At 44.0% G+C, this 25,916-nt stretch overlaps 1 protein-coding gene across 4 annotated transcripts in view; it reads right to left on the bottom strand.

The window, feature by feature from the left end:
- gpatch2 (G patch domain containing 2) overlaps window positions 1–25,916 on the bottom strand; it is a 287,662-nt gene that overhangs the window by 29,729 nt on the left and 232,017 nt on the right. For all 4 annotated transcript variants that reach the window (XM_078557086.1, XM_078557080.1, XM_078557079.1 and 1 more), the window contains one exon: window positions 515–603. In XM_078557086.1, the coding sequence (XP_078413212.1) occupies window positions 553–603 (51 nt within the window). In that variant the 3' untranslated portion in view covers window positions 515–552. The remainder of the gene's footprint in view (window positions 1–514; window positions 604–25,916) is intronic.

Here is a 25,916-nt window from a genome sequence, read left to right on the forward strand (position 1 = left end):
TTTGCAGTAAGTGACCAGCTGCATATTGATGTGATAGCATTTCTTTCAGTTCATGAAGGACTTTGTACTGTGCCTAAGCCCAGATGGCCAGTGTTCAACAATCAGCTCCTGTACTTTCAAAAACCCAGCAGTCAAAGGAAATGTGTATGTATAAGGACAAAACAATTATTTAGCATACTTTATTCCAACAAGACACACCTCTTCATTGTTTTTAAAATTTGGGTAAGTCTCTGGCCTGCTTTCTTTGCTATAGATAGAAAAAAAGGGCAGATGGAAAACATCAAAAGGAATAATGCTGAATATATGATGACAAATATTCTCACAAATTATGGTGCAAGTAAAATCAGTTTCAAGATTGATTGTCTTCTTCCACAGTATGGCAAACTCTTGATTAGAAGGTAGCACAAATACATTTCTTAAGGTTAGTATGAAATAGTCCTCCAAAATGATTGTATTATTTGTTCATCTCTAGCAAGTTTCAATATGGTGATTTTATTCTGCCTATGTACAGTACCTGCTGCCGATGGTCCAGAGGGAGGTGCTGCTTTTCTTCTACGTTTGATATCTCCTGTACACAGTGATCCAAAATGAACGCTTGTTTGTCTGCAAGTAATTATCAAAGAAAGTTATTAACTAGGACAAAACACCACTGCCTGTCTCCATACAAACACAAAGCCTGTATGATTTAACGCTGAATCAAAACACCCACAATGAAGATGTAGCTGCATAATAAAGCTACCAATCTTGTTTATATCAAAACATAATTATGCTTTTGGACAACTACTCAGCAGCCAAACTGCATCATAAATTGTTACCAGAATGAATAATATAAAAGGAATGCTTTTTAATTTTCAAAACTGGCAATCTTTCCAGCTCCACATAAAATCAAGCAGCACTGCTTTGACAGGCAAATGTTGGAGATTAATTATCTATAGGGATTACAATACAGTTGCTGAGATTTCAATTGGCCACTAATACTTCACTGTCAGCATCGCATTCATTAAGGCACAAACGGGCAAAAATTGAAATGAATCTTTTAGATAGACCTCCAATTGAACCTGAAGACCCCATGAGCACCCAAGGTACAGGCTTAGCAGAGAGCTTTGCTTCAGTAATTTTGCAAAGAATTGATTATCTGTTATGCTGCATTGAGATATCTACACTATTGATCACGGAGATTAAGGTACTCAGGCATCTTTTATTTTCTCATAGAAAGACATGCTATACTTGCAACAAATAACACTAAGTAAGGACTAGTTTGTTATTGTTGTCACTCTTCATGTAGAACACAGCAGTTACTTTTTAATTTAAAATCAATGACAGTCTGAAAGGCAGCATTGTTCCATCAACATAAATGAACCATTTATCTTTCCAAGGAGTACCATCAGACAAGGTGAGAGTAAAACATATATGTTTTAATACAAGAAATGTTTCAAAATCACAGGCATCAAGAACTATCACTTGTGTGAATGTGTTTTCCATGTTTTTAAACAAATGCTGGTATACTGTACTTGTAAACTGGATGGAGAGATGTGAAATGTTTCACACACACATATTTTATATACATACTTCAAATGATATTTATATTAAATCAACAGCATTCTTTTATCCCTTCACTCATCTTAGATTTGAAAAATACAAATCAAATGGAAATTTCACTGAAGGCTGCTTGATATTTTTTTCAACAATTTACTTGTACCTGATTTTATATTTAATGTCAACCCATAGGATCTGGGCATCGATAATTACAATATTTAATTTAAATATCAATTAAAATATCACAACACTTCTGCCTTGAAACTTATGTTTCACCTAACATGCAGGTCAAGAGAAAGGGATGCTGCAGTTTTAAGAGACTCACAATTTTTAAAAGAAGTAATCAATAAATCCATTTATATCAATGAAAAATATTAGATTTTCAGGATCTCATTTTTATTTAACTAGTTGAAATTCCAGTTCACTAAAGGCAGCTCTCTTGTAATTTTGAAGGTTAACATATATTTATGATAATAGTTTGGAAATATTGGGCTGAATTATATGAGATGCTGTATTCCCTGCCACCGTAACCTCCTTCCACCCCACAACCACCACCACCCCCCAGATTAATTGGCTGTTAATAGTTTGGAGGTAGGATTTCTGCTCCTCAGGAACAGGAAGTCCCGTCTCAGAGAGCTGCTGGCTAATCAGAGGTCGGCACTTTGGGTGTGCAGCGCTGGATCATTTAAATATGGTTGGGGATCTCTCTGGGTACCAAGCAGGCCCTGGCAAGGGTAGTGGGGTGGCAACCTGGAGAGAGTTGCCTTGAAGGGGCCCATCAGAGGGGCCCTGCCCACCAGCAGCCCACTTAGGGCTTCAATTGGCCCACTGGCAGGCAGGCTGACTGAGCCATTTGTGCCACTGGAATTATTGTCATGGGGGCAGGGATGGGCAGGAAGGTGATGGCAGGCTGCTTGCTGGATTTAACAAGCCCTTCGCCTTTAAACCTGCCAGTGGGGCAGCATTAAATGCAGCCCATTATTTTTAAGAATGACAGAAAGTGTACTTGTGTGTAATATTATGAACATATAGCAAGTCATTGTTTAATTATTTAACATGAATAAACACAATACAATGCTGTATCATGAAAAGGTAGCATTATAGGAAATCATTTATGACCATTAACAAACTCCAAATATTAAGAGTCATACCTCTGTACTTGACAAAGTCTGTAGGACAAATTGAAAATCTGTCCCTTTAAATTTCAGGACAGTCTTCCTGGGTCTTCTGAGGCAAGAAGAGTGCTTTTCCCTTTCTATGGTATATATATAAGTCTGCCATTCCTTGTCAAAGGCCATAATCTCAATAATAATCATTTTATATATTTCAACTTCAACAATGATGGAGCAAAACAGACATATGTATATGGAGGGTGGTGGGCAACATTGAGTACCCATGGGTTACTTAATGCGAGCTGCCTACCCTCATAGGATAAGGAAAGAAGCTCGTGATTGGGGACATTTTGTCAGAGAATTCATATTATGAAGTCTGTGCAAACCACAGAATCATAGAATGATACAGCACTGAAGGAGGCCATTTGGCCCAAAATGTCTGTGTAAGTTTTTTAGTAGACCTATCCAACTCATCTCCCTTCCCCGTTGTTTCCCCATAGTCCTGGAATTTATTTTCCTCTTCGACTATTTATCCATTTTTTAAATTACTACTGAATCTGTTTCACGACCTTTTCAGGCAGTGCATTCCAGATCACAACAACTTGCTGTGTCAAGAAAAATGTTTCCTCATGTCACCTCTGGCTCTTTTGGCAAACACCTTAAAGGCAATCACCTTAAATATATGTCCCCTGGCTACCAACCCTTCTATAACTGAAAACAATTTCTCCTTATATACTCTATCATATCCATTCATGATTTTGAATAGCTCTGTTAAATCTTCTCTTAATTTTCTCTGCTCTAAGGAGAACAACACAAGATTCTCTGGTCTCTCATCCTTTGTGCCATTCTAGTAAATCTCATCTGCACCCTCTCCAATGCTTTTACATACTTCTTAAAGTATGGTGCCCAGAATTGAACACAATGCTCCAGTTGTGCTTAACCAGTGTTTAAAAAAGGTTTAGTGTAACTTCCTTGTTTCTGTACTCTATACTTTATTAATAAAGCCTTCTCTACTTGTCCTGTCATCTTCAAAGATTTGTGCACATACACCCCAAGGTCTCTGTATTCTTCTACCCTTTTAAAATTGTAGAATTTAGTTTATATTGCCTCTCCTCTTTTTTCCAACCAAAATGTATCATTTCATATTTCTCTGTTAAATTTCATCAGCCAAGCGTCTGCCCAATTCATGAGTTTGTCTATGTCCTCTTGAAGTCTGTTACCAACCTCCTCATTGTTTGCTACATTTCCAAGGCTTGTGTTAGCTGCAAACTTTGCAAACATGCCCTGTATAGTCAAGTCCAGGATATTAACGTATATCAAAAATAGCAGCGGTCCTAATTCAGACCGCTTAGGATCACCACTGTCTACCTCACACCAGTCTGAAAAAAAAACAACCATTCACCACGACTCTCAGTTTTCTGTCCAATAGCTAATTTCATATCTGCACTGTCACAGCTCTGCCCATTTAATCTTATAGGCTTCTAACAAGTCTAACAAGCAATTTTCCCTTTTCCTTAACTTTCGGCTCCTCTGCACAGTATGGATCAACACTCCTGAGGCAGTACATCCTGGGAGGCTGAATAATGTTATTCTAGGATCTGCATTGTTCAGCCCACAAGAAAGCAAAAAATAACAACAGGCTCCACAGCTCTTCAAATTATTTTTTTCCCCCACAGGCTATCTATTCCATTCACTCTATTATGGTTATTATGGAATTGATCTAATAATTTAAGAGGAAGTATTTCAATTCATTACATGGGAGAATTAGAACATGCTAACCATGCTTTTAAACTTATTATGCATCAGCGAGGAGCTTGTCAAATCTTATGGTGGAGCAGGCAGTGATTTGTCAGCCCCGCTGTTACCTCATGGGGTCGAAGGTCCTGGCACCATAATTAAATGACACCCACACAAATATTCACTCATTGCAGGCCAGGTGTTGATGTGACGAGTAAAGCAATGGCCTCTGCACTGTGGTTCTGCGAGGCCTCCCTGAGGATTCTCCCCTCTTTCCAGTGGACGGGAACAGGAGGTCCACACACCTGACCATGCCAGCCTGGGAGGAGGTCGCCAGAAAGGTCAGCGCCCGTGGGCAACAAAAAAAGTTTGCCCTGCAGTACAGGAAAAGGATGAATGATTTGATGTGTTCTGCCAGGGTAAATGAACCTTCTACTCATTCCAAACTCTCACTCTCATAAGGCCACCAGGCAGTCTAAGGGTTAGAGTCCACAGGGATGTCACACATGACCAGCAGATGGGACATCAGCTCTGCATGTCTGTCAGCCACGTTAAGATCTCTATCTCATGTTAGATCCTGCACAAACGACATCTTCATCCCTTACTCGGGAGGGCTCAGCACACTTGGCAGGTGTGTATGCTTCTGAACTGATCTTTCATCCATAGTGCCCAAAGTAAATTCAATCAATCTTTAAGCAGGACAAGGCAATAATTGCCCATAATCGGCGTGAGGGGGCCAAGACTGGAGGGGGTATCCCATAGCTGATGGTACACACATCCCATGAGGAGCAGGCCAGATACCTGGCTGGTGAGGACAGAGATCGTTCCCATGCAAAAGGCGAGATCAGCCTCCCTGAACCAGCCTGTGAGGCTCCATCCAGTATAATCCAGACAACATGTGGTCAATGATGGTGAGTGACCTATAGTGCAGGAGCATGCCTAGTCAATCGCTAATTATCTATTTTTTTTATTCCAGCCACTAGCAAGGAAAAGCGGAGGAAGAGCTCCAGCAAGTGCCTCAGCCCCAGCCACCAGAACACCTCAAATGAGGATGCCGGTGACCCATCTGATGAAGATCCATCACTATGTTCACCAGCACTCTCCACCAGCGCTGATACATGCACCTCGGTGGATCCTAGTTGTAGAATAGGTTTGGGTTCAATCTGGTGATCACCTCACAGGCACGTGTCCACAGCAGGCGGTGGCAGTGACAGCCGAGGTCTCTGACACTCGAAATACTGCTGGAGACCAGGCCCCTGTAGAACTCGATGATAAGTCTTTGCGATCGGCCCTGGGACAAATGTTGGAGTTGCAGAGACAGGCAGGGGACCATCAGGCAGGGCTGTCAGAGGCTGTTACTAGACTGGAACAAAGGATGGAGGAGCCTGTTCATGTTCTCTGTTTGATGTCATGGCTCCGACACACGAGCACATCGAAGTCTCCATTGGAAGGGTGACAGCCGCCTTGCAGACCTAGGTCCAACAGTACACTCAGTTTCTGCTGGACTTGTGCTTGGAGCTGCACTCCATCGCTCTAAGCATGGGTGTGTTCCAGCAGTGGCTAGACAAGAGGGGGACGGGGCACCTCGACCTCCCTCCAGGTGCCCCTTCTCCTCAAGAAGTCAGGGAGGGGCCTTCGGGGTCCCAAAGAGAGGAGGAGCACCAGCCACACACCCCGGGAGCATCAACCCAGGAGTCTCCAAAGGTGTCCTGCCACCCCAAATCCCCTCTGTCTGTGATCCCATCAACTCCAGCAGGTCAGGCCAAGGAGGGTGCACCTGCCCTGAGCAGGAGATCCTTAGCAGCCTGGGGCCCTCCAAATGCTTGGGCCGCCAGAGATTGCTCAACAAAGACAACAGGGCATAGCAGTCAGCAACCTCCCCCTGTGGGGAGGCGATGACTTAGTGGTATTGTCACTGGACTAATAATTCAGAGACCTAGGGTAAAGCTCTGGGGACCGGGGTTCAAAACCTGCCATGGCAGATGGTGGAATTTGAATTCAATTAAAATCTGGAATTAAAAGTCTAATGACCATGAAACCATTGTCGATTGTTGTAAAAACCCATCTGGTTCACTAATGTCCTTTAGGGAAGGAAATCTGCTGTCCTTACCTGGTCTAGCCTATGTGTGACTCCAGACCCACAGCAATGTGGTTGACTCTTAAATGCCCTTTGAACAAGCTCACTTAGGGATGGGCAATAAATGCTGGCCTAGTCAGCAATGCCCACATCCCATGAATGAATTTAAAAAAAAGCTGCACCTAGACATAGTGGTACGGTAAGGATAATTAAGAAGTTGTGAATACACAATGGTGGCATGGGTATTCAATCACTGTATATACTTTCCACCTTTGTAAATATATTTTGCATTTCACCCCAAAGTCTTGGGTATTGAATGGCTCATGGATGTGATGCAATGTCCCGGGTTCATTCAAGGGTACCAAATGCCCACCAACAATAATCTCCCATCTAATCTCCCTCAGTTCTGTGAACTTTCACTTTATCTCATCTTTAGTTCCACATCAGCGACATGAATAAAGACACTTGCTATATAAAAATGATGGTTCGACAATGCATATGTAAGCTTTGCATTTGAGGATCACATTATGTGACCTCATGAGAATCATTCTTGGAAGGTTAGTGATTACCTTGATGCTGCTGCACTGAAATCTGTTCCTTGTGAATGTTATAAGTATTTATCGCAACCCATGTTAGAGTCTTCACGCAAGTGCACTTTACAATGGCCTTTATTTTATGACAGTGAGGTTTTGGTTAAAGCATTATTCATCGTTGAGGTTACAATGGCCTTTATTTTATGACAGTGAGTTTTTGGTTAAAGCATTATTCATCATTGAGCACCACAGCCTTTCATGCCCCCCTGCAGTGTTACTTCGTATCCGCTTTTAAGGCTGAACATTACTCCTTTATTAGTTCCCACTCTCCCTGTGCATGACGCTGCGGATGGAAGTTGGTTCCACTTGGTGACATTTGAACTGTCTGCTAGACAGGAATGAGTATGTGTGATGTCAGAGGTGTGTGCTCATCCTGATAATGCCATCCAATTACCTGTGAGGATGTTACTTTGCTCCTGAACAGCTGCCGAGCGTTGCTTCATGGAATCCTTCTGTTAGGTCTTAGAAAGCCAATCAATATGGAATTCATGACATGATTGTGCAATCAGTGTCTTCGGCCTCATAGGAAATATTGAACTTTGTGAGATGGACCATGTGGAGGACCGAAATAGCATGAAAGCTCATGAGTGCTCATCAGTATCTATAAGGGGACTAAGTTATCATTGAATGCTTTGTCAAAACTGACTGGGCTACTTCTCTCCCAGATGCCAAGGCAATGCAGGACGTAAACTTGGGAGGCTTTTGACGAATGCAGGGTAATGAGTGTTTGTCAACAATCACACAATGTCCTGCTGAACCATTCTCTGTGAGTAACTCGCAGCTTTGTGTCCATGCTGTTGTGTGACAGATCATTGCGTCCTGATGTCCAATGGAACCTGGGGGCTTAATATCAAGATGCGGCCCCTGCATTCATCATGCATGACAGCAAGTGTTTGGAGAGATTGTGCTGCCTGGATGTAGCTCAGTCTTCAGACGGTCAAGCAATAACCATTGATGGATGTTTTTCCTCTTAGAGCCGCCTTGCTAAGCTGGTGTCACACTGGCATGTGTGCATCTATGTGTGTAATAGCGTTTCTGCCTCTTGATGGCTGCCATGGCCACTGACATTTTCACACCATGGCTGAAAGGACTGTTAAAGATGTGCGCTAGTGGAGTGTTTATCCTATTACACAGCGGCCACATGCTCCCTAGGCTACTGTGCCTTCCAAGGATAACCCCCATCGTTAAGGTTGAAGGTGACTTATGCTTCCTCCACTATCATTTTGAGATTGATGACCTTTCGTGAGATGTTGAAGATGACAATAAATGTCTTATTGTCTCCCCTGCATGGGAGCGTGAAGAGAGCTACACTGTATCAACTTCACTTCACCTTATTCTCCTGGAATCTTGTAGCTATGAAGTTGTCATGGGCATGCCTTCCATGTTGTCCCACTGGCATGGCATCATCATATGGTTGGTCCAAATTCTCGCCCTCTACAAATCTATCCCTTTCATCATCATCCTCGTCCAAGGCGATGTTCAGCTCCTCCAAGTCTACCAGTGGCAAAACATCCCCCCTTTGCAGCACTAGGTTATGCAGGGCGCAGCAAACAATGATGACGCAGGACACCCTCTGTGGTGAGTTTTGGAGATCCCCGTATGATCGGTCCAAACATCTGAAGCGCATCTTTACAAGTCCAATGGTCTCCTCTATTAGTGGCTGAATGTGCAGCATCGTATCTCTCCTCAGATACACTCTGTGGATGATGAACGGGCATCATTAGCTATATCTTTAGGGGTACACCTTATCATCGTGGAGCCGACCCTCTATGTGCCAAGGTCACTCAAAGACCTGTAGAAACTGCGAGTGACTTAAGATGTAAGAATCGTTAGAGCTCCCTAGGTATCTAGCACAAACATGCATGATATGCATTCTGTAATCACAGATTAGCTGGACATTTAGGGACTGAAATTTCTTTCTATTAATGAATCTCACAGGCTGCTGTCAGCGACCCCCCAAGGCCACATTTGTGCAGTCGATGGCACCTTGCACTTGTGGAAAGCCTGAGACAGCAGCAAATCCCACAGCCTTGCTGGCTTCATCCATGCTGAACTGCACGTAATGGCAAGCCTTATTGAAAAGGGCATCGGTCACTTCCCTTTTGCTTTTGTGTCACTAATTTTGAGTTTCTACAGAGCTCCCAGTGGAGCCCTGGAAGAATCTGCTGGCAAAATAAGTTCAGCGCAGCAGCAACTTTCAAAGCAACTGGGTGTGGATGCCCTACAAGCCCCTGTAGTGCGAGTTTCTCATGGAGAATGTGGCGAATATGAACCAGCACATCCCTAGACAGGCGAAAGCCTCTGCGATACTGTCTTTCACTCATCTCTATGTATGAGCTGCGTCTTCTATAGACCCTTGGTTGTGCCAAACATCTTTGTGGATTTGATCCCTCCTCATCAGCATCTGGGTCTTCCTAGGACCTCGTTGGCTCTTGTTCTTCAGTACAATGGTCTTTCATGAACTGTGGCAAACAACGTCAGCCTTTTCTCCTCATTTACATCAAAACCTGCAGCCTGCATTCGCAACTCCTCTTTGTTTCTGTGAACTGATACAATTGAGCAATCAATGTTAGTTCCTGTTGATTTGTCCTCCTCCATATACAAGGCAGCTATGCATTTTCCAGCCCTCGACTTTCCCTTAGTCCGCACATTGCACACCAAGGCCATCCCTTGCAGGACGATATCATCCTTGTGGACGACAAGTGGCTGATCATTCCCCTCATATATGAATGCGCATTCAGAACGAGGGTGTTCATTAGAGTTAAAACACTCAAGTCATATAAGCCTTGTGTTGGTTGTCCTCCAGTGGCCTATACAACAATGGATACCCATTCCTTGCACTTATGTCCTGACTGTAAGCATGGTGCCTTGAATGCATGCCATCTATATACAGTTGGGAAACATTCTAATTATCCGCTGGTGGGGCATTTAATTTGGAGGGGGAATGTGATTCCAGTGAGTTGGTCTTTTAATGAGCGTTCATGAGATGCAAATGAATGCAAATGTTCCCGGCACAGATCAGCAGGAAACTCGATTCTCCCGACTTTGGTGGGTTAAAGGTGAACAAAATTCCAAACTAATTTCCCGCTGGCAGGAAACTGACTTTTGCCATCATGCCAAATTTTGTGCCACCACCTGCCACGATTCCCTCCGCTGATAGCAGAGGAAAATTCTGCCCCAAAAACATTTACCTTTGAACAACAGACTTGAATCTAACTAATTTACAGCAGTGAGAAAGGAAAAATCAATGATGTTTTAACTACTGGTTTGGAAAGATACAACCTCTTTTTCCAGTACTACCATGTGCTACATCAGGTAAGGCTAGTTATACTGTCAGTTATGGTGCAGTGTTACAGACAGGATCGGGAGAGAACTGAAACCCTTGTACTCTTTACCTTACTGTCCGTAATCAGTGTGTTTTTTGAAAAGAAACATGTGTGTGTTTCTTAGCCCTCGGAGTGTACGTGGTCAATTTAAACAAAAGCAGAAACCTTTCATGGGTTTAAATAAAAAGGATTATTTATTCACACATTCACTCTGAAAGTCTAAATGCTACATCATTCACACACACACACACGAGAAAGATACAGTTCAAGAGAATAGTGCACTTTTACAAGTTGTAAACCAAAAAAAAAAGTAAATTCCACAGATGGGTTCTGTCTAGGTATGTCCATTTAATTAGGAATTTTCTGAGGTACATATGAGTCTATGCAGAAATTGCAAAAGTCACTTGATCCTTGGCAGCCATCTTAGCCACCTTTTTAGTGTCCATTTTTAAATAAAAGGCAGTTCCAGAGCATTATATACTGAATGTAGTCCATGTTTAAAGGTATGAATAGGAGATGCCTTCACTGGGTATGGCAGACAGTCAATAAACTAATTTGGACACTGATTGCAACCTGACTGGCAAAAGTTCAGCAATAGCAAAGCTCCATGAATGTGCGCTTCTGATGCACTCACAAAGCTTTACTCTTTCCATTGTTAGAAGAAAGCAGTTGGAGAGCTCAATTTGACCTGACATTAAAAAGATGCAATAAAAAGTTTAAAATCTACAAAGCCATCCAATGCCTAGGTATTTTAAATTGCAATTTCACTAGAGTTTATTGTAGTTGTTATCAACTAAGATGCCAAATTTGACACCAGAATTACATTGCCACTTCTCATGTTGCCTCTGAATATATTTTTCCAATTATTTTAGTACAATCTGCCAGTTACCTAAATACCATGTCCACTGGAACTCTTAGAGGTAGAGAACTTTTCATGGGGAATGAGAAAATAGCAGAGATATTGAACAACTGCTTTGTGTCCGTCTTCACAGCAGATGACTCAAATAACATAGCAGAAATATAGGGTAACCGAGGAGCTAATAAGACTGAGGAAACTAAGGTAATTAATATCAGCAGAGAAAAATACTGGAGAAACTTAAGCAACTAAAATCCAAAAAATCCCCAGGACCTGATGGCTGCATCCAAGGTTTCTAAAAGAGGTAGTTGCAGAAATAGTAGATGTATTGGTTATGATTTTCTGAAAGTCCCTAGATTCAGTCCCAACAGACTGGAAGTTAGCAAATGTAACTCCGCTAATTAGGAAAGAAAGGAGAGAGAAAAAAGGGAACTTCAGGCCAATTTGCCTTATATCAGTAGTCGGCAAATGCTGGGAGCATGAGCCATTGTTTGAGTGGTTACCCCTTAGGCCCAAGCAGGCATCCCTGTACTTGCTGAGGTCCTTCGAATATGTGAGGCACCTGGGAGTGACTCAGGATGTATGAGTCATGGGAACTCCCAGGGTACCTGGCACAAACATGCATGAAGTACTTCTGATGAAGTGAAACCCTTTCCTGTTAATGAACATCAGGGGTTGGTGCCATGGAGCTCTCAATGCCACAAATGTGCAATCAATTGCAACCTGTACTCTAGGGAAGTCTGAGATAGCTGCAAACTCCTGAAATCTAGCAGCCCGCTAGTTTTATCAAGTGTGAAGTTCACATAATGATGAGCCTTACAGTAAAGGGCACCTGTCACCTCCTTGATACATTTATGTACTGAGGACTGTGAGATGCCGCATAGGTCCCCTGTGAATCACTGGAATGGTCCGCAGGCAAAAAAATTTAATGCAGTGGTGACCTTCAGGGCCACTGGCAGGGGATGTTCTTCCAGTCCATGGGATGTTAGATCCTCCCCTAGAATTTGGCAGATGTGATCCACCACCTCTCTTGACAAGCGCAGACAAGCACGGTATTGCCTGTCACTCAACTCCAGATAGGAGAGTCTTCTTCAGTAGACCCTTGGTCATACCAGTCACCTCTGTGGGATGGGCTTAACCTCCTCATCCTCTGGGTCGCTGGGCTCCCCTGGATCATGGGCCTCAGGCCAGGCCTCCTCTCAAAGCTGGGCTAAGCAGTTCCAGGCTCTTCTCCTCCTCCTCAGTTGGATCATTCAAGAAGGCAGCATTGACCACAGGCTCCATTATTCACTCCTCCTTCCCTCTGGGGACTGATAGGTGCAAGAGACTAATGAACAATGGGCAAATATACTAGACCTCCCCGTTGCGCACAGAAAGCCAATGTCATGCCCTATAGCCGCGTATGCACTGTTAGATTTTCATGGATACAGCCTTGCAGCTGAGGTGCACACTCATATATCTAGGTGACCACGATGCCAACCCTGATACATGGCATCTTCTCCAACCCCAGCATTGCCCATTGTTCCTTGCTTCCCTGTCTTCCTTCCCAACCTCTTCCCCCGCCCTGGTTGCAATGCTAGTCTCTGTCTCGTATGCAAGCCTGCCTGAGCCCTGTAGAAGACACCATCCTGGAGAAGAGAGGAAGCCAGTGAGCAGAGCAATCCTACAGCCCCGCCAGTGTAGTATCTCACAGGCATTGGTGAGAACCCGGAGCAGCACTGTTGCAAGTAGGCTTTGAGTGTTGCACTCACCTCGAAGTCAGGAGTGAAGTGAGGGCTGACAGCTACACACCACTCATTTCGAAATGTGTTTCAGACTGGTCTAATTTGCCGCTGATGTGGCGTTACATTGGGAGGATTCCGGTGATCAGCGTTTTTAATGAGCATTCACGACATGGCAATGCATGCAAATGGCACTCCCACCATGGATCAGCGGGAAACCCGACCCACCATCAGCCCGCCATGAAAGTGGTGAGGGGAAAATTCCAAACTGTTTTCCTGCTGGTGTGAATCTGAATTTTGGATAAATTTTCCGGGCCAGCCCGCCCGCCATGAAGCGCACCGCAGGCAGGGGGGAAATTTCTGCCCATTCTGTGGGAATGGAATAGAGTCCCTACAGGGTGAAGCAAGTCAATGTAGCTGTGGGAATCAGTGGGCTTATAGTGGATAATGGCTGATAGCTTATTCACAGAACTGGAGAAAGAGAAGTTGAGGAAGGGAAGGGTACAATTGGAGATGGACCAAGTGAAGGTAAGGGAAGGGTGGAAATTGGAAGCAAAGTTGATGAAATTTTCCAGTTCAGGGTGAGAGTAGGAAATGGCACTGATAGAGCCATCAATCTATCAGAAAAGGAGGTGAGAGAGGGGCCTTGAGTAGGACTGGAATAAAGAATGTTCTACATATCTGACAAAGAAGCAAGTATAGCTCGGGACCCAATTGGGTTCTCAAGACAACACTCTTTATTTGGAGGAAGTGAGTGGAGTCAAAGGAGAAGTTGATCAATGTGAGAATAAATTCACCCAGGTGAAAGAGGGTAATGGCGGATGGAGATTGGTTGAGCCTTTGTTCAAGGAAGAAGTGGAGAGTCCTCTGATTGTCTTGATGAGGAAAAGAGGTGTAGAGAGATAGGAGATTCATGGTGAGAAGGAGACGGTTAGCACCAGGAAACTGTAAACTGCTAATATTGGTGGAGGGTGTTGGAAGACTCGTGGATGTAGCTGGGATGAGACTGGACAAGGGGGGAATAAAAGAGTCAAGGTAGGACAAAATACATTCTTTGGGGCAAGAGGAGGCTGAAATGGTGGGCCTACCAGGGCAGTCCTTCTTGTGAATCCTGGGAAAGAGGTGGAAGAATTCTGTGTGCGGCTGAGGGATGATGAAGTTGGAAGCTGTGGAGTGAAGGTCTCCAGAGGAGTTGAGGTCACTGAAGGTTTGGGAAATGATGGTTTGATGTCTGGTGAGATGGTCCTGGAGAGATAGGATGAGATATCAGGGAGTTGGCATTCAGCCTCCACAAGATAGAGGAGGTTTGCAAAACAGCGCGTTACCCTTATCACCAAGTTTAATGACAATGTTAGGGCCTGACCTGGGGGAACGACGTGCTGCAAATTCAGAGGGAGATAGGTTAGAATAAGTGAGCAGAATAGAAAAATTGAGACAGTGGATGTCACCCAGCAGTTCCCAGTAAAAAAATCTAAACAGGATAAGATGCCAGAGAAAGTGGTCCAGGTGGAATGAGAATTCTAGAAAGAAGGCATTATTCCCAGGAATATTCTGCATTTTTGGCATATCTAAAATTAACTGATGGCAATTGTACTGGTTGAAAAAAATTGGAACTTCACTTACAGGCCATAACAATGTTTATTATTCAGTCTCATTACACTGTTTTTCAGTAAAATATGAATTCTTAGCTCCATGCATGGGACTGATTGAATAACTCACGGGATCATATCAGAAATAATTACAGCCTGAATCACTTGTGTAAATTTGTGGAAATAAAATCATATCAAGGACAGGCATTAACTGTGTTTATCATACTTGCTGCATTTTCCTAAATTAAAAAAGAATGCATTTCTCACAGATGCATTCATTTTAAGGGAAAGGAAGCAATCAGGTGATACCACAAATCTCACCATAGAAAGGGAAAATATTGCCTTAGCTTCTGCATTAATGTAATTAATTCTATCATATTTATAACTTACTGTCTTGAAAGAGATGAATCTGATAATATTTTCCTGAGCACACAAATTACTTTTGACATTTTGAACAATTTTGGTAGTTTATCCTTGGAGCACTGGAAACTTCAAGGGATTTGAGGCTACCTGGACTATTTTCAACTCACAACCCAACACTGTAACAAACCTGAATATTAAGATAAGAACAGGATGTAACATTAGAGCGGAGAAACAAGGTGCACCAAGAATTGGAAGAGATAGATAGCACTAGAGTAAGAAATAGCAAGATATTAGGTGAAGTCAGAGTAAAAAGGAATGTAAAAAGGTCCAAATTAGGTTCGCAGTGCATGTTTATGAATGCACGGAACGTGGTAAGGTTGGCGAGCTGCAAGCACAGTTAGCCAAGTGGAAATAAAGCACTGGATTTTACGCTCCCCGAAAGTGGGGAGGCTTGTAAAATCCAGCAGTAGCCTTCCTGCCACCCACCCACCTGCCCGCCCCGATCTGTCTGAAATTTTACAGGGAGTGTGGGAGAGTTGTAGACAGCCTGCCCATCCTAGGGCTGAAGGGCCTCATCCAGCCCCCACTGATATTTTATCTGCAAGAGGCGAAGACTCATGCCATGTGAGAAGCCCGGCAGCTTTAGCTGCATGGACTAGTGTCGGACAAGTGAGGGAGGGACCTCTTTTGCAGGTTCCCTGGGCACGTCAGAGGCACCCCTCTCCTAGGTCATACTTAACCCTTCCCAGTGGCTTCTCAAACTAGGGCACCCCACCACTCACCTGTGCATGTCAGCCTGCCCCCAGCAATACCAGAGACTTGCATCTCAGTCCGGGCTCCTCTTCGTCGTGACTGGCTGTAGTCCCTGCAATGGCCATCATTCCTGTCTGGTACTGCTGGGACTACAGAGCTTTTGGCCATCCCACTGTCTGGCAGCTCTCTAAGACAGGACTTTCTCCCAAGGTAGGGGCTGAAGTCTCAAAGCAATTAATGTTGCTCAGTTTTAAATTGATGGAGGCCAGCCTCAGGACTGTGGGTAGGCTCGCCACCGGCTTTTTAGTTGGGGGCTGGACAAGGACCACGGTGCCCCTTAAAATCCAACCCATGTTGCCATGGCAATAATGGAGACTTGGTTCAAAAAAATGGCAGGACTGGGTACTAAATATTCCTGGATACAAGGGTGGATTTTCCCTTGGGAGACAGGAAACTGCTCTTCTGCACGTGGTGATTTGCTGATTCTCAGCAAGTGGAGAGGAGGGTCTTTCCTGTACTCGCGGAAGGAATGAAAGGATCAGAGGAACTGGTAAACCCACATAATTCTTACACAATTCTGTGATTAGTCTTAGGGCAGGACTTGTAGAGACATGGGAGCATTTGCACGTCTCAGGCTAGGTTAAGTCAGGGAGTGGAAGAAAAGTATCTCAAAAGAATAAAGAGAAAAATAATTTACAAAATTGGGTAAACTAAACTTAAATCAATAAAGTGTCTAGGGTGATTGTGAAAGTGAATATAGAGTTTGAAAACTCTGTTGCAATAGCAGCTGACATCCAGACATTATGGATGGAATGCATGCCTTAATTGATTAAGTGCATCTGAAACTGTGTACTGTTTGAATTTTATTCCAAAAAATGCACACAATTGGCCAAAAGCCACTTCTACAATAAGGTTTTATATTATTTCAGTGTTCTAAAACAGTCCACTTCTCTTAAGGAAATTATTTTGAATCTGGGCATTTTAATTTCCTTAAGCAGAATAGTCCTCAATCCCTTGCTGGTACTTTTATTAAATAACATTTTTATTGTAGACGAGCCTTTGATTTTGGGTTCATTCTCAGATAAAGTACTGGAAACTAAGTTATACATAGAATTCAGTTCCAGTAGACTGTATCCAGATTTATTATGATAGGAATTTATAGCGTAAAAGATCAAGGCCTAGAAATTGGACCTTGTTATGCCCACTTTATGCCCATAAAATGAGTGCAATGAGGGCCAATTTTATGTCAAAATTATTTTTCAGGTTACACTAGCAGTTAAACAAGCATTAGATCATTTACATATGAAAATGAGGGAAATGAGGTTAAATGTCCCTTCTGGGAAACTAACATCAGGGTTTTTAAAAAATAAAAAATATTTTTGGTATTTATATGTCAAGGCCATCATTTATTGCCCAACCCTAATTGCCCTTGAGAAGGAGGTGGTGAGTTGTCTTCTTGAACTGCTGCAGTCCTTGTGCTGAAGGTATTCCCACAGTGACATTTTCATAATAACTTGGTACAACTGAATGGCTTGCTAGGCCATTTCAAAGGACATTAAAAGTCAACCATGTTACTGGTCTGGAGCCATGTAGGCCAGATCAGGTGAGGATGCAAATTTCCTTCCCTAAAAAATATTAGTGAACCAGATGGATTTTCACAGTAATTGGTTGGTTATGTGGTTACCATTATTGAGACTAGCTTTCTACTCCAAATGTATTTAAATAATTGAATGTAAATTCCTACATGGTCACCATTACTAAGACTAGCTTTATAATCCAGATTTATTTAACTTAATTTGAATTCCTACATGGTCACCCATTTTGAGACTGCCATTATACCCTGAATTTTTCCTGCGTCGGGCGGGCTCGGCAGGAGCGGGTGGGGGCGGTTGTGGAGCCGACTGCCACCCGCATTCGGCTCCACACCACTATTTTACGCGAGCAGGCCAATTAAGGCCTGCCCAGCGTAATACGTGAGTGGCACCTGTACAGGCAGGGGGAGGAGGGAGAGTTGGGTCCATGCGAAAGAGCGCTTTAATTTCCCTGAGGCAGGGAATTGTCTCAGAGAGATTGAAGTACTTATGAAAAAATAAATATGTGCAAAAAAAATTGAATGAAACATGTCCCCTCATGTGAATGTGTCACATGAGATGGGGCGTGTTTTTATTTTTCACAACAAGTTTTTATTCAATTTGTGAACGTTTTAGGAAACCTCATCCCACTCATGGATGAGGTTTCCTTAAAAACATAAAGGTCGCTTGGCCTTTTCGCCTGCCTGCCAACCATTAGGTTGGACGGGCAGTGTAAATTTGAAATTAATCAGTTCCTTAATGGCCTTAATAGGCCTTATAATTATCGGCGGGCGCTCACCCAACTCCGGCGCATGCCCGCCGAACGAAACATTGCAAGACAGCACGATGACGTCAGGATGCACGCCCGACGTCATCGCGCATCATTTTACATTCCGATGTGTCGGGCACGCCCCTGCACGCCGAATGTAAAATCCTGGCCTTATTCCAGATTTATTTAATTAATTGAATTTAAATTCCCCAGCTACCATGGTGAGATTTGAACTCATGTCTCTAGAATATTCGTCTAGGCCTCTGGATCACTGACCCAATAACCACTATGTTACTGCACCTAAGGGTGGAGTAGAAGTCAGGCCTCCTTTGCTTTGAATTCTTCAGCAGTTGTTGCAGCCTAAGCACCACTGAAAACTAAAAATTAAAAAAGCGTTCTGGGGTAGCCAGGAGCCCCAGCCCCTGCTCCCACCCCTCAAGTCTCCAGGATCCATGACTGATCCCCATCACCCCAGAAGGATTTAGCTTTGGACTGTTCCTGGTGAACAATGGCCTGAAATTTATCTTTTTAAAATAGGTGACCTGTTAGTGCAACAAGTCTCAGCAGCTCACCCAGATAATATAATGAAGTCTGGGGCTCAATTTCATGTCGGCTTTGGGCCTTCTGGTTCAGGCAATCCACTGATTATACATCTAAAGATGTGCCATAACCAATTTCTAGGCTCAGGTGCATTCCAGAAAAATTCTGTCAGAGATGACGGAAAAATCAAACTGATGACCTTGGGCTAAAATCATGTTTGCAAATAATATTTACAGTTTAAATCTTGATTAGGAACGGGAGTTTGCATTCAGTAATGACTGCTGTGTAATTTCAAGGCTTGCAGCAACTCAAAGAGGCAGGAATCCAGGAATTTCCAATTGAGTAAATTTTGTGTGAAGAATGTTTGGCAGGACGTCTGGAAACTGTCATCCAGAATTGTTTAATCTTTTGTCCTCGTAGGCTGCATAAAGTCATCAGAAATAGGAGCAGGGATAGGCCATTTGGCCCACCGAGCCCACTCTGCCTTTCAACAAGGTCATGGCTGATGTGATTGTGGCCTTAACAGCACTTTCTAGCCTGTCCCCATAACCCTTGACTCCCTTGCCAATCAATAATCTGTTTAATTCAGCCTTGAATAGTTGCATACCATGGAGCCTTTGAAATGATGTATAGAGTGTAAACCTACATTCCCATTTAATTTGCATATATCTCAAGCTACTGCTACCAACAGATCTTTATGTTTAGATATAGGATTTATCCAAAAATGAGACAACAGTGCTAAAAACAACAGTTTCCAAACCTGACGCCTCATGAAATTCAAACTGGGAAACCAACAAATGAAAACTATAAGCACAACTACAACACAGATGCTTGGGTTTTGAATGTCCAATTTCTAGTACTTGGGGCAAGTTGGCCATCTCAGGTGTCAGTCAGAGAAGCCCACTTCTCTGATGGGCAGTGGAGGTTTTTCCAGAATACATGAAGCTTAGGAGGCTCTTCAGGGCAGTGAGTGTCACAGATCCCAAGAAGAATAGTCTAGGGAGAATGGAAAGCAGTTTCCTCCAGCATGAGTCCTCCATCAATTCCACGCTACCATGCACATAAAAGAAGTGGGACTTTGAAGACTGTCTGCCATTGACTTGAAGGCTAAATACCTTGCACTTTCTTCCCAGTAAAAGAACCTGTAATCTCTAAAAATCAACCCATCCAGGCTTGCTTCCGCCAGACATCAGAACAGGTCACATGGCTCCCTTCATTTTATCTTATAAAGACACAGTCCCAAAACATACAGAATCAAAACTTTCTCTCTCCACAGACACTGCCAGACCCTCTGAGTTTTTCCAGCATTTTCTGTCTTTATAGCAATCCTATAAACTTCTTAATTGTAAAAGTATGACTGTTAATGCAGTAAGGTTATAAGTTAAGAGCTGCACTAATTTCTCTTACAGTCAGCAAAGGTTTGATACCATGTTTCAACTCCCCTTGGTTGTCCCCTTGCTATACCTGGGGACCTCATTCTCCAGCAGCTCTTATAATGATACATTTTGCAAGATTAATTTTGTTCAGCATGCAGCAATAATCCTTGAAACTCACTGGGCAGTTTTATTGAGCACCTTCAGATGGATTCAGGTGTGTTAATGTTTAACAAACTTGGCCACCTCCTACCCCAGGGAGTGGACTGGCAGGTAGGTGGCTTAAAATTGGGTGGGATGGCGGGGGGCGGTGGGGCCATGTCCTACCTGTTGCCTACTCACCTCTGATGGAATTTTACTAGCAGGAGGGGAGGTGGTAGGAGGCCTGCATGCCCTTGGGCAACGTCAGGCCCTCAAGTGGCCAATTAATGCCCACTGATGGTAGTATTTTAGTAGGGACAGGGGAGTAGACAGGGGGTTTGGTGGGGTTCCTCCTGTTCAGGCATGCTGTGCCGCACAGAAGGTCCCCCAAGAGAGGAAAGGGCTGCCCCTGCGTTATCACAACTCCACTCGCAGGGGCCTTCCTGCCAGACCCCAGTGAGCTCGTCCCACTTACCTGCATTTCTGACCTACATCGCTGCTCCAGATTGGGGACTGACCCCAGTCCCAGCAGTGTCTTGGGAGGGGGGAGCAAAAGCCTGGACCTCAGACAACTAATTGCCCGATGACTGTAAAAATTCAGTTGTGGCTTGCAAAGCCGTTGGAAATGGGCTGACCAGTGGGCAGGGCTACTGCCTCAACATTAAATGTGTGCAGCTACTGTAGCTTTTATGATGACTGAAAAGAAATTAACATCAAGTTAACTCTTTTCAATCATTAAAAATGTCCATATATAGTTTGGGGGCAGGGTGGGGTTGTGGGGATCAGTAAGCAGAGCTTTGTGCATGTATCTACATGCAGAGCTCTACCTTTCCCATTCAACAGCATTGTAGGTTGCCATGTAACTACTGCTTTCCACTCACCCTGGTTGTTAACATGCAATGTTGTATCAGGTGGCGCAATAAAGCAAAACCATTGAACAACTGCCATCCTGTGGGTATAGATGGTGATCTGCTGAACTGGATAAATGATTTCTTGAGAAGGTGCAAGAATTAGGTATTAGTAAATGTATATTTGCTGCATCACAGCACCTGTAGGAGTCCTTCAAGAAAGCTTCTTTTACTATACTCTGTTCATTTTCACCAAGAACCTAATGTTTGTCATCAAGAGTACTGTTTTCTACAGAGCAGTTAACGTGCCATGTGATAGACAAGTCATGGCGTTGTCTCTGCTGGGGGAAAAAACAGACTTGGGCAGTAGTCATATGACTAGTTCCCATTACCTTTAGTACTGAGATGAGCAACTCAATAATCTGTTGAGAAATATTGATCATGATGTTCCACACCCACTATAAGAGTTGTTAAATGCTTTTGGTATAAACATTCAGCTACTTGGCTCGGAAATCCCATTCACACCACTGTAGCAAACAAGTGGCCAGGTTACCTAGAAAATCTGGAAGGGCGACAAAAACCAACACAAGCTTAAACCTAAGATAAAAGCAAAAAACTGCGGATGCTGGAAATCCGAAACAAAAACAAAAATACCTGGAAAAACTCAGTAGGTCTGACAGCATCTGCGGAGAGGAACACAGTTAACGTTTCGAGTCTGTATGACTCTTCAACAGAACTAAGGAAAAATAGAAGAGAGGTGAAATATAAGCTGGTTTAAGGGGGGGGGGGTGGGACAGGTAGAGCTGGATAGAGGGCTGGTGATAGGTGGAGATTGCCAAGATGCAATCTCCACCTATCACCAGCCCTCTATCCAACTCTACCTGTCCCCCCCCACCCTTAAACCAACTTATATTTCACCTCTTTTCTACTTTTCCTTAGTTCTGGTGAAGAGTGATACGGACTCGAAACGTTAATTGTATTCCTCTCCGCAGATGCTGTCAGACCTGCTGAGTTTTTGCAGGTGTTTTTGTTACAAGCTTAAACCTATTTGTCAGTCAGAAAGTTTAACTTTTTAAATTGTATTTCCACCTGTAATCTTGTAGCTTTATTTGACAGGCTGCAAAGAAAACACTTTCTGAATTCATTATGGTCCAAAGCTATGCTGATGACGATTTATTTTACCCCAGATGGATACTGTCTGGCTGATAATATGGAAGGAATTGCCAACACTTATATCAGACAAGACTACTGCAGCTCAATACTGCACAGCAATTCAAAGTTAACATAAAATACCAGCATTAAAGTCTCAGGTTGCCTTTTCTGACAGTGGAGCTCTCTTCTTGAGCACTTTGGTAATGTGGAACTCAAGACACTGAGCAATTATAAGGGTCACATTTTTTGAAAATTGTCCTGGTTACAGCTACACGCTCAGGTGGAAAAGTCCACCAGCTGCAAATGCAGCATGATCCCACTCCATTACATTGTTATGTTACCGATTATCCACCTACACCCCAGTGCACCCTACAAAAAAAGAAAATGGCTTCAGTCTTTCCTGTTCAGTAGCAAGGCCATAAATCAACATTACCAGATGCCATATTTTCTCTTCTCACTGACAGTAGAGATCTTTTCTGTCTGGAATTGTGAAATGTTTGATGTTTGCCAGAACACACCCAAGTGTAAGTCATACTTTGTTTGATGGAGAAATCCAAACAATTGGGTGAAATTCTCACAAATGCTCCATACAGCAGTCTTACAAATTCAGTCTGAGGGAACCTTTTCAAAAATGGTTCAGAAGTGACTACAGCTCCATTAGAATGCTTCCTAATTGTATATTTCCAGAAGTGCAAATGACGCCATATTGGTTGGCCAGGATTTTCCGTTTCTGTTGGGCGGTATGGCGGGCGTGGGCAGACAATATCGCGAGAAAACCAAAAATCAGTTTCACACAGCTGTGAAGCCAGTTTGCGATCATCTGATCCACCCGTCAATGGCGGGTCATGTTTCCCACTGCCACACGTGGGGAACCTAATTTTAATACTTTAGCATCCCATTATAAGCCCTGCTCGCTGGACTCATTCCCCCATGCTGGATTAACCGGGCACATTGGCATGCAATCACAAATGTACATAAGCGACGTGCACCTGGCGAGCTGCATTTCACTCGGGACTTTGAGGTTTGTTTGCCTATCTTGCTTTGGGCTGCGCTCGCAGTCATCAGCGCCAGGCTTCGCAGGCAGCACCACATCACTTTTAGCGGGGCTCATGGGCAGGTCTCTACCTACTAGACTAGCTGTAAGGCGGAGGGTGGCTTTTCAACGGCTGCAGGACTAGGGCTTGCTTGGGGAAGGGGGAGAAGTGGCCTCAGGCAAGGGAAGAGGTTGCAGGACAAGGGCTGTGCTGGGTAAGAAGGGTATCCTAGGGTGTGTGTGGCGCCACATGTTGGTCTGTGCTTGTGGTCCCAAGATGATGTAGGCTGAGGAGGCAGTCTCCAGAGGAGAAAGCCAAATGGAGATGTGAGGGGGTGTATGAGAGAGTGAGTGGTCATGTCGAGTGGGATGCCAGTGAGTGTGTGATGGTCTTGTGAGTATGAGGGTTTAGAGTGATAAGATGGTTGCCTTACCCTGACGGCATGGATGAGATTGTTCATCTCCTTTCTGCACTGGATGGCCAACCACTTGTGTGCAGCGTTAGCACTGACCACCTCTGCCACCGCCTCCCAAGTCAGAGTGGTGAGACTGATGGGCCATCTGTGGCCAGAACAGGGGTAGGGGACATTGCAACAGGCCTTCACGGTGTCCAGGAGGCACCCCAGGGTTGCATCACTGAATCAGGGGCTGCGCTCTTCTTGGCTTTTGGGACCATGTCTTCACCGGAGCAGTCCTGGGCTGCAGGCATTGAGAGTGTGTGTGTGGCTGCAGTTTAAATATGGTGCCCTGAGCGAGGAAACTGCGAGGTAATGGTGTGGCAGGCAAATTGGAGGCCACCCATCAGCGAGACGGCGTGTTTCCTTTGGTTGCATAATTAATGAGGCGGGAATGGGACGATATGGTGTGAAAAGCTGCTATTGCGGCCAGCGGGTAAAACATCCTTTTACCCACCTGCTATCACAGTGCAAAGCTGGGACAATTCCGCCCACTGAATTATATTTTTAGGTACATTTTTAAAATTCTGTCCCTTTATTGCCTGAGCTACTATGCTTATTTGTTTTGCACTTCCAGGAGATTCATGTGCCCACATTCATAATGGAATCTTGTCATGTTGTAGTTACACCTTGCCGTCATTGTCTCCTACTGGTGAGAGTGGGGGCGCTGGGGTGAGGATGCAATTACACTATGATAGCTTCACATCAGCAACAGCCGTTGTAAATGTACACATAGGAATTAAATAATTTAAGTTGATGGGAAGTCTGTGCAGACTCAAATTCATTCAAATTTCTTTAGCACACACTTCCTGTAAGTGTCACACTTGTTCTTCCCCATCGCACTCTTTAGGCTCACCATGAGTAGTGCATTGGGAAATCTATTACACATGTGCTGCACAGGCCGGTTGATTGTGAGGGAGAAGGCTGAAGTTCAGTCGTGTCTCCCCTGGTCACCAGAGGCAGGGCTGAAGAGGGGCCAGAGGCCTCCAGCTGAATCCAAGGGCAGTGATATTTTTCTGAGCCCCACAATATTCTTTTAGCCTACTGTTGGCCTGTGCCCATCACCCTCTGCCCCCACAACCTCGCTTACAAAAGGCCTTGCCCACTGTTCAACTATGTGTAATAGTCGGACAATTTTGCTCCTGAACAGACAGAGAGCTGCAGCACTTTTCCCAACTAACACCTGCAGTTCGCTGAAAAATGTTCAATAGGGTGTAAGTGATTTGGGCTTTACAACTGCTGCATTGGGCAGGTAACGCTGGCAAACTGCTAATATCGTGGCTGTTTGTTGCCTACTTTGAACTTTCTTCCAATGCTTTACAGTTGTGTGCGCAAGTGGCCAACCTCAAAGTGATTGGAGGGCTCATGAGCTTGCACTTCTCCTCCTCTGGCTAACAGAAAGCATGGTGGAAGCAGAATAGTGGTTAAAAGGGAGGTGGAAATGCTTGAAGAAATAAAAAAAATGGATAAGGGCTGGGGAATGGGACTAATGGTCTCCTTTTGTGCTGCAAAATTTCATGATTGATCAGGGAACTCTTCATGGTGAGGAGAATCAGAGCCTAATTGTTTTTGAGGCTGCAAACCAGAGCGTTGAATGTAATGGGACTTCCCTTCTCTTTTTTTTAAACACATTGCTGAGTTTACAGGAGAAATATTCTGGGTGTGTAATTTGGACCTGTAACAGTTCTGCTGATGGTGCATGGAAGCTGCATGGCGCATGAACAGCCCCCCAAGGGGGCTGTACAACACTCCCGAGCTCCTTTTGGCACAGCCTCTGCTGTGCCCTATGCTGGGAAACGCACTCCTAATGTCATCCCATGCATGTGCTGGAAGCCTTAAAATTATGTCATCATGACGTTACTCAGCCCTACAGGCTGATTTTGTAAAATTGAACTACGTAGGTCCATTCAACATATTCTCTTGTTGCTCACCAAAGAACATGCGTTCAGCTAAAAGAAGGACCCAGCACTAGCATTGCAAAAACGGCCAGGCACCCAACTTGCAAGTAGATAATTTGAATAACTTCTGCTATTTTGCAAAGTCTCGAAGTACTGTGAAGTGTTGTTGGAGGTGTTGTAGCAAGTTCCTGGATTTGGCAGGGAGTGTTGCTGCATTCACTAAGAGGACAGAGAATTTGGTGGCCTGCAAAGGCTGTAACAGGTTATGAGGGCTGCAGTTGCAGTTGTGTCTGGATCAACCGCATATGGGAGTTGGAGCAGAGGCTGCAGAGGGAAAATTCTGTGCAGGGCCCAGTTGGAGCTGGATTCCTCCATGCTCCTTGACAATGACAGGAGGCTGTCCGGCAGGCCAGCAAATGCGCCCAGTATTTCAGTGTGCATCCTCATCAGTGTTGCCCTGTATGCTGCCCTGA

Source organism: Cetorhinus maximus, chromosome 14, assembly GCF_964194155.1.
Source record: "Cetorhinus maximus chromosome 14, sCetMax3.hap1.1, whole genome shotgun sequence".
NCBI lineage: Eukaryota > Metazoa > Chordata > Chondrichthyes > Lamniformes > Cetorhinidae > Cetorhinus > Cetorhinus maximus.